The sequence below is a fragment of the Enhydra lutris genome, unplaced genomic scaffold (assembly GCF_002288905.1).
Source record: "Enhydra lutris kenyoni isolate GAN:26980312 unplaced genomic scaffold, ASM228890v2 scaffoldscaffold77, whole genome shotgun sequence".
NCBI classification, from domain to species: domain Eukaryota; kingdom Metazoa; phylum Chordata; class Mammalia; order Carnivora; family Mustelidae; genus Enhydra; species Enhydra lutris.
In genome coordinates, this window is record NW_019154161.1 from 2581480 (window position 1) to 2591361 (window position 9882).

The window sequence follows — 9882 nt, forward strand, 5'->3', positions numbered from 1 at the left end:
GCCTGGGTGGCTCAGTTGGTTGGACGACTGCCTTCGGCTCAGGTCATGATCCCGGGGTCCCGGGATCGAGTCCCACATCGGGCTCCCAGCTCCATGGGGAGTCTGCTTCTCCCTCTGACCTTCTCCTCGCTCATGCTCTCTCTCACTGTCTCTCTCTCAAATAAATAAATAAAATCTTTAAAAATAAATAAATAAATAAATAAATAAATAAAATCCAGAATCCCCAGTGCCAAGCGGACATTCCATCCCAGAATGTTAAAACCAGAGGAAGACTCCATCCCACCATTCCCAGACTTATCCTAATATTCCACCACAGAAATGTTAACCCTGGGATAACACCCTACCCAGACCTGTCAGAGCCGGACTAACTCTCCATCCCAGAACTCTCGGTCACCCTGACTTCCCACCCGGACTGCCAGAATCAGATTTATTATTTTTATCCCGTATCATCTGGGAGACTAACATCCCACCAAGAATTTTCTGAGCCAACCGAAAATCCACCCCAGAATTCCCAGATCCAGACCAGGACCCATCCGGACATTTTAAGGAAAGACTAACACTCCATCCCAGAATTCTGTTGTGCTAACATTGTATCCCCAAGTTCTCAGCCCCACACAATGCTCCCCATCAGAATTTTCAGAGCGGCCCGAATATTGTACCCCTGAATCTGAGGCCGTTCCAGAAAGGAAATCATACAGGTGACTTAACAGTGAGGCCTGAGACGCTAAGAATCCCACATGAAAAGAGAAGCCATCAGAATCCGCTTACCACTGTCCCCCAGCAAGGCCTTGGCCACCTGCTGTCCCCAAACCTTCCCTCCATAAACTCTGCTGGGCTTTCCCAGCTGCGCACCCCCAACCTTCGCAAGTCTCTGGATCTCTCCCCACCGACCAAGCCCCCACCAAGGCCCCTCCATCTCGGTGGGCAGAGACCGCCTCCAGCTGGAGCCCCGCCCTCAGCTTTGCCCCTGGCCAAGACCGAACCTTCTAGCGGCTGCTCCCTCCAGGGCCTGATGCTCTGCGGACCCCGTGGCTCACTCATACCCATCTCTCACGATCCCCACCGCTGGGCTCCAGACCCCTCCCACCCAGGCCCCACAGGCACCTGCAGGGCTGGGCTCAGTGACAGCCGCTTCAGGACTTTCTTCTTGTGCTCATTGAGGAGACCATCGATCTTCCGCATGGGTGGCAGGTACAGCTCGTCTGCGAGATCAGAAGGTGGCTTCAGGAGATCTGAAGCCCCACCGCGCACAGGGAGGGGGTGGGGCAGAGCGGGAGTATCAGAACCTTCTACCCCAGGCCTCAGCTCACCGTGCGTGTCCTCCAGGGCCTGGATCATGTCTGGGTCGAGGGCTGTGCTCACCAACATCTCCACGTAGCTGCGGTACATCTCCCGCATTGCCCGCGTCTTCAGTAGACGCCCAGGGACTGCCCGCTCTGGGGGAGAGGGGGGTGAGGATGGGACCCGAGCTCATGATTTGGCCTTCATCGGAGGCCACCTGGGTGGCAATGTTCTACGTACCAGGGCCAGAGAGAAACCCCTGTTTTCAGGGAGCCCTGAGTCCCAGTGCAACACGCTCTAAGGGTAGGAGTCACAGGCATGGATGGTAACCAGCTGGGCCTGGCCAGCCAGGGAAGGTCGGTTCAAGGTCAGCCAGGAGCTAAATCTTGACTGATGGGGAAAAAAGCATTCCAGGCCAGTGAACCTCATGTTTGACTAGTTCCGTGTGGCTTCAATAAAGTCTAAAGAAGCAGCATAATCAGTTTCCAAACCAGCGAAGCCACTCAGAGATCAGATCACAAAGGGCAAGACTGTGGGAGGAGGTGGGAAGTGAAGAGAATAGGGGCTTTTCGTGGTGGGTGCCAGGGAGCCATGGGAAAGCTGTGAGCAGGGGAGACGCAAGGGTTAAGTGTAGAAAGACCCCTCGAGGCCATGTAGGGGATAGATCAAAGGGATGAGACCAGAGACCAGAGGCCAGGATAATGGACCACATAAGAAAGGATGAAGACGTAGCAGGGCCGTAAGGACAAAATCCAGAGATGGAGGACAGGACAGGAGGGCCAGAGCTGGGGACTTCCCAGCTGTGGAGGTGAGGGAGCAAAGGCTTGTGTGCCGGGAGATCTGGCCTGCTGACTGAGTAGCCAGTGGGGCTGCCCCTGAGATAGAGAAATTGGGACAAGGAACTCAGTGGGATCCGGAGGGAGGGGGTTTGGGGGAGGCCTGGAGGGGGGCCAGCGTGAAGAAACTAGCAAGGCTCACTGGGAAGCTGAGCCTGCCAAGTGAGAGGTGAAGCAACAAGGCCAAGGTCAGGAGTGAGGGACACTCACATGAAACCCAAGAAGGAACATCGGGGAGAAAAGAGAAGCAGATGGCCCTGAACAGCCCTAAAATGTCCCTCAGGAAGAGGCGTGAAAAAACGTCCATTTGACTCATCCACGAGGAGGGTCCTTGGTGACAGCCATTTCAGGGGCCAGAGTGAAACCCTGGCAGTGGCTGTCAAACTCCACCAGGCCTTGGCCTGAACCCTCCTATGGCTCTTGTGTCACTCAGGGTAAAGTCCTTCTAGTGGGACCACAAAGCTCCAGGACTCCTGTCCCTCCAAGATCTGGTCCTGTTCCTTCTCTGCCCTCACTTCTCACCCTCTCCTCTTACTCACTCATTCCAGCCACTGGCCTCCTTCCTGATCCCCAGACACGCCTAGCCTGGAATGTTCGCTCTCCCAGTCACCCAACCCCAACCCTGCTGCACTCAGATGTCTGCTCCAATGTCATTTCCAGAAGCATTCCCCAACTCCCTCATCCCCCCGAAAACAGCCCCCGCTATTCCACCTGGATCTTCTGGACCAGAAATGCTTTTCTGAACCGCCTTTCAGCCTGGCCAGTCTTACCCTGACCATTTTTCTCATTGTTTTGTGCTCTGTTACATAACGTGTTTATCTGATGGACTCCCCCAGCTAAGACTGCAAGCTCCCATGAGGATAAATGTTTTTGCTCATTCTGTTCACTGCTGGAACCTCCTCCATGGCATGAAGTAGGTACTCGATAAAGATGTGTAGAACAGGGCTCGGGAAGCCAAATGGGAGTGGACTAGAGGAGGTGAGAGAAGACAGTCACTGCAACGTCCTTCTAGAACATCTATGATGAGTTTAAGGAAGCAAAGAGTGTCAGCCTGGGACACACGGAGGATCCCTGCTCTCAGACAAGCAAGGAGGTTAGTTCTGTGGGCTTCTGGGCTGAGTGAAGCATGAGTCACACTCACTTGCTCCTGGTCCAATGGGCTGAGGCGAGACAGAACCAGACCCAGACCCATAGTGACCCTTGGCAGGGGAGCCGCTCCCATAAGAGGGTGGAGTTCAGCTCCTCCCCTTTCGAGTGCTCAGGAAACTCAGAGCTGTCTATGCATCTCCATACTGGGATTACTCACAACCGCTAAGGAGTAGAAACAACCCAGAAGTCCATCAACTAGTGCCTGGCGATACAGGGTGGTCTATCCATCCACGCAGTAGGATCGTACTCAGTCGCAAAAAGGAATAAGGTCCTGACACACCTACCATGCGATGAACCCCAAATATTAACACCAAGTGAAAGACGCCAATCACAAAAACCTACACGTTATAGGATTTCCTTATGCATAATGTCCAGGAAGGGAGGGATAACCCATCGATACAGGGGTTCTTTGTGAGGTATTGAAAATGTTCTAAAATCGACTGCCAAGATGGATGCCTAGGACTGTGCTAAAAACCACCGCATTGGGGCCCCTGGGTGGCTCAGTGGGTTGAACCTCTGGGTGGCTCAATGGGTTGAACCTCTGCCTTCAGCTCGGGTCATGATCTCAGGGTCCTGGGATCAAGCCCCACATCATCTCATCGGGCTCTCTGCTCAGCAGGGAGCCTGCTTCCCGCTCTCTCTCTCCCTGCCTCTCTGCCTACTTGTGATCTCTCTGTATCAAATAAATAAATAAAATCTTAAAAAAAAAAAAAACCACTGCATTTTATGTTTTTAAGTAGGCGAACTATATGATGTGTTAATTCACCCTAAATTTGTAAATCGTTGAAGAAATAGAAAAGGGAAATTGAAGGCCAGAGAAGGAAAGACCTGCAAATCTGGGCCTTTGCTAAATGTCCTCCCTTGCGGCACCCTCACGACGTCCCCTTTAACTGCTTCCACCTGGCATGATCTGGCATCACCATGCCCAATTAAAAGACTACATTTCCCAGACTCCCTTGCAGCTAGGTGTGGCCATGTGACCCAGTTCTGCCCAATGGGACAGGAGAGACAGCATATGTGCCACGCCCAGATCTGGCAACTTAAATGAAAGGTCCCACCCCCCCCCTCCCGCCCCCATTCCCTGACCCCTGACTCGCTTCCCACTGACAGGCCTGCGGCTTTGGGGCTGCTGGGGTGCCTCTGATCACGTGCTTCAGGACAGGAGGCAGGTGGAAGGCAGAACAACAAGAGGAAAAGAAACAAAGACCCTGGACAACTTAAGAGCCTCTTATTTTCCAAGAAACCAACACCTAAGTCCGGCTTTGACGGAAGGAGACCTCACTCATTTGACTGCCTGCACGCTTTAGTCTCTGTTACAACAGCTACCCTTGGAGCACCTGGGTGGCTCAGTTGGTTGGGCGAGGTTTGGCTGGGGTGGTGATCTCAGGGCATGAGATCAAGCCCCAGCTCAGCAGGGAGCCTGCTTCTCCCTCTCCCTCTGCCCCTTCCCCTGCTCGTGCTCTCTCCCCCCTCAACTAAACAAACAAAATCTAAAAAAATAAAAAATAAAAATAAAAATAAATTAAAAGGTTTAAAAATAACAGTATATGGGACGCCTGGGTGGCTCAGTTGGTTAAGCAGCTGCCTTCGGCTCAGGTCATGATCCCAGCGTCCTGGGATCGAGTCCCACATCGGGTTCCTTGCTCCTCAGGGAACCTGCTTCTCCCTCTGCCTCTGCCTGCCATTCTGTCTGCCTGTGCTCGCTCTCTCTCCCTTCTCTCTCTCTGACAAATAAATAAATAAAATCTTTAAAAAAAATAAATAAATAAAAATAAAAATAAAAATAACAGTATCTACTTTGTAGCCCTGCTATAAACATCGCACAAATTAATCCGGGTACAGAATTTAGAGAAGACACCCATTCCAGTTAGGTGTCACGTGACTGACAAATACCGCTATTATTTTAATTTACAAATTCTCGCTGCTGGAACCCGGTGGCCCATACTCTCCCACACATCCTCCCCATGCCGGGGATTCACTTCCTCAGGCCTCCCTCGTGGCTCCCGAGGGCCTCACCGTCCTCACTGGGTGCTCCCGGGGATGACTCGGAGTCCGAGGAGCTGCCTGGCGGACCCCCGCCCGCAGAGGCGTTGCCCGCCGCCTCCTTCAGCCACTTCTTCCTCTTCTTGGGGGGAGGCTCAGCCTTCACCTTGGTGGGCCGGGCCTTGGGCAGCCGGGAGGTGGCCGGCTGTCCCGCGGTGAGGCTCCGCTCAGGCCGAGTCTGCCGCCCGCCTGCGCTCCGCTCTCCCCGGGCCGGCCGCTCCCCGCGTGTCACCCGCTCCTTCTCCTTCTCCCTCTCCTTCTCGAGGGGCCGCGGCGGGGACGGCTTCTCAGGAGCAGGGGGCTCGGGCACGGGTGTCTCAGGCGTCTGCTCTGGGGGCTTCTCACATACCGTCTTATCAGCAGTCTCAGGCTTAGGAGGTGGTGCCGGGGCCTTGGGAGGTGGTGCCGAGCTGCCCCCAGTAGACGCAGGGCCCTTGGCCTGCCCGGAGCGTCTGGAAGGGAATGCGGAAGGGAATGGTTGCAGTCGGCAGACCCTAAGAGACCCCAATGCTTCTCTTGAGATCCCCATCACAGTGAGCACCGAACCAGCTTCTCCTCCTGCCTCTGTCTGCCCCCCAACCCCAGACCTGGGTACCTTTCTCTCTCTGGGCCTATGTCTACTCTCCCTGCCTCTACCTCTTTTCTTGAACGTTCCATCCCCATGCCCATCACCACCGCCCACCAGGGTACCTGACGGGCACTGGGGGCCGGTGCCAGGGTTTTCGGGCACAGACCCTCACATAATCCTTCTTGTTGACATTTTCCAGGAACTTCACATAAAGGCGCTGATACCGGTTTTTCGCATCCCCAAAATATCCTAAATACTATGGAAGGAAAGAGGCACGTGAGGAAATCCTTCATCCACAGCAGCCAGGCAGCCTGGCAACCCGATCCCCGAGACTTCCACCCCTCCCGCCCCCATAACAGCCCCTCAGCCTCCTGGAGGTAGGGCCTTCCTTTGGGCCACCCCCTAGAGAAGTGGTGAATCCCAGCCATGCATGAGGGGGGCCTGCTCCCCACCACCTCCCAGGCCTCTCTGAGTCCTCACTGCCCCCTCCAGGCTTACATTACTGGTGGCACAAAACTGCCGCTGCCCGTCCTTGATCTCTGGAGTGAATTTCTGCAGCAGGGCCTTCTGCACTCGCCAGATGGGGGGGGGGCTCCCGCCCCGTCTGCAACGCCAGCTGAGGAGGGGTGCCGAGAAGCCAGCTAGGTCAGCCCTCCCTGCCCCCAATTCCTGGGCCCTACATTCTCCCTCGATAACCCCTTCGAGAAAAGGCACCGTCGTCAACAGGTATCACCACACACTGGCCGGCACCTGTCTTGGCCCTAGGATGGTCTCAGCCCTGGGGAGGCAGCTCGAGGCTGGCCACGTCCTCCCCCACACCCCACACCGCGGCTTACCCAAGACTCTCAAACAAGGTGTTCCTTCTTGTGCTACAAAGTTTTAGCTGTTACAATATTACAGGAAGATGGTCTTTATAAAGTGACTTAAAGTAATATCAATGCCTGTGCACCCAGGCACCATCTTCCAGACGCCATGCTGGCCCTGGGGTACAGTGGGGAATGAGACTGACTACACCTTTGATGGGATCTTCGTCACAGAGACAACAAGGAGACAAGCAAATAAAACAGGGTAAGGTTGCGGCTTGTGCCAAGAACAGACAGGTGATAGTTGACCTGCGGCCACTTAATTCATCCCCCTCTCCACGACAGGGCAAGACACAGTGATATGAGGCTCCCCCATCTCCACTTCACCTACACTCAGATGAATTCCCCACCCCGAGACTTGTGTGACCCCCCAGCTAGACGCTGGAAACTGAAGGCTATGGGTCAGACCCAGCGTGTATAATCTGGGGAGAGTAATAGCAGGAGAGCCAGACATGGCACCAAAAAATGACAGCACAATAAGCACATGAATGGCAGACGCCCCTGCCCCCCCCAGACACTGTGGAAGCCTAAAGGAAGGAACTCAAATGCAATCTGAATCCAATAATGCTTCCTGGAAAAGGTGACACCTAAGTGAGTCCTGGAAGGACAAGGTCTTCTGTGACCAGGCTGAACAATGACACGGGACAGCGTGGAAAAGTGTGGGACGAGACGCCTGGATAACTCAGTCTGCTGAGTGACTGACTCTAGGTTTCAGCTTAGGTCGTGATCTCAGGGTTGTGGGATCCAGCCCTGCATGGGGAATCCACACTTAGTGTAGGTCTGCTTTTCCTTTTCCCTCTGCTCCTCCCCCTGCTCACTTTCTCTTTCTCTCATCTCTCTCTCTCTCTCCCTCTCGTAAATAAATACAACCTTAAAAAAAAAAAAAAAGATGCAACGGGAAATGCGCACTGGGTATTGTGATAACCCACAGATGAACGGAAGTTAGTCCCTGTATTCAAAGAAACACACTCAAGTGATAACAGGATTCAGATGACAATTTCAATCGATTGGTCATGGCTCAGAACCAGCCCCAGCTTAAGTGCTGCGATGAATTGATGATGTCTGCCCCTGGCAGGAGCTATAACACTGGGGTCTGTTTGTCAGCTATCCACTGCCTACTCCTAGTTCGGGTCAGTGGTTTTCACATCCATCTTTTGTATGTGTGTCCATGATTTTGTGTGTCCCTTTCATCAACTTGGGGAGTGCCAAGAGGAGATGACAATAACCTGATGAGAATGAGGTCTAAAAGGGCTCTTGGGGGCGCCTGGGTGGCTCAGTCGTTAAGCATCTGCCTTCAGCTTAGGTCATGATTCCAGGCTCCTGGGATCGAGCCCCACATCAGGTTCCCTGCTCGGCGGGAAGCCTGCTTCTCCCTCTCCCACTCCCCCTGTTTGTGTTCCCTCTTTTGCTGTGTCTCTCTGTTCTCTCTGTGTCAAATAAAATCTTAAAGAAAAAAATACACCAAAACTTCTCAAATAAACAAACAGATAGGTAGATAGATAGAAGGGCTCTTGGCTTAAATCACAAGAGGCAGGATGAGACAGGAATGCAGGTGCCCTGGCCCCAAGTCCTTTTCTCCAGCTACCCTATGGTTCCCAGTCCTCCCTCCTGGTCACCTTGGGGAGTCAGGTCAGAGGCCCAAGGGTTGGGCCACATGCTGCTGTGCTCCAAAACCTTCTAGGGCCCCTAGTGCAGGCTCCACAGTCTAGCAGTGAGGCTTTGCCTCAGTTTTCTTTCTCTTCTCTTGCCCCTGCCCCACAGGCCATCCAGATCCCTCCAAATTCAGCAGATGAACCCCAGACTTTTGGATTCTCCAGGTTTTTGCATATGCAGTGCTCTCCCACCCCCACAAACGGGTGTCTTTTGCCTTTCAGTGTGAACGTGATCGTCCCCATTCTAGTTCTCAGAAGCCGGCAAGAAAGCCATCAGAGCATCCCTCCCAGCCAGGGAAGACCACGCCGTCTCTTCCCCCGCCCCAACTGGCCTCCTCAAAGGCACTGACTGATTCTCTACCTGGACTCAGGCCCCTTGGCTCACCACACCCCAACTGAGCTTGGTGGCTTTCTCAGAACCACTCTTCCTCTCCGTGGTCATCGCACTCAACCCCTGGCATCAGCCTTGCCTGATATCCAACCACAGCCAGTCAGCCCTCAGGCCGTCCTTCCCACCTCTCTTGGTGTCAATCCTATCACTGACCACACCCACTTCTCCTGCCCCCGCCCCCAGAGAAGCCACAGCTGATTGGAAGAGACCTGACCAGGGAGCCAATCAACAGGCAAATCACTAATCCTATCTTGGCCCCAAATGCTGAGCTGGACCAATGAGATTCTCTTCTGGGAATGTGAACTCTTGAGAAGCAAAGACAAAGGCAGTAAGCAGCAGGACCGGAATGAGCCAGAAGCACCTAGCAGGATGATAGTAAGAAAGCTTTGGGGCGCCTAGGTGGCTCAGCCATTAAGCATCTGACTCTTCATCTCAGCTAAGGTCCTGATCTCAGGGTTGTGAGTTCAAGCCTCACAGCGGGCTCCACGCCGGGTCTGGAGCCTACTTGAGAGAGAGAGAGAGAGAGAGAGAGAGAGAGGAAGAAAGAAAGAAAAAGGAAGGAAGGAAGGAAGGAAGGAAGGCAAGCTTCATGCTCCATTAATCGGTGTCACAGGACTGAGGTGGCAGACTGCCATCAGGCCTAGACACCTCCCCAGCCACCATCCTGCTAGCCAGGGGCCCTAGCAGCTGCTGGAAAACCCAAAAGTGGACTCTCCAGCAGGTGCCCATTGATCTCACTCCGGCATGACCTGGCAGCTGCTCACCTTCCTGGGTTCAGCACTCACAACGCAGCCACTCAACCCCTTGAACGCCATGTTTTTGCTCACGACACAACCTTTGCACCCTGCTCCCTCGATCGGGACCGCCTGCCCCCTACTTTTCTCCATCCAACAAACTCTTACAAGCTCAGCGTTTACACCCTCTTAAATCTTCAACAAGAACTGGAAGTTAGGGGCGCCTGGGTGGCTCAGTGGGTTAAGCCACTGCCTTCAGCTCAGGTCATGATCCCAGGTCCTGGGTTCAAGCCCCATATCCGGCTTTCTGCTCAGCAGGGAGCCTGCTTCCTCCTCTCTCTCTGCCTGCCTCTCTGCCTACTTGT

At 53.9% G+C, this 9882-nt stretch overlaps 1 protein-coding gene across 1 annotated transcript in view; it reads right to left on the minus strand.

The window, feature by feature from the left end:
• Positions 1 to 9882, minus strand: part of LOC111160626 (proline rich 12) — a 27473-nt gene that overhangs the window by 2499 nt on the left and 15092 nt on the right. Inside the window, 6 exon segments of the mRNA XM_022523849.1 lie at positions 1105 to 1202; positions 1311 to 1436; positions 5283 to 5761; positions 6000 to 6133; positions 6376 to 6468; positions 6470 to 6493. Coding sequence (XP_022379557.1) covers positions 1105 to 1202; positions 1311 to 1436; positions 5283 to 5761; positions 6000 to 6133; positions 6376 to 6468; positions 6470 to 6493 — 954 coding nt within the window.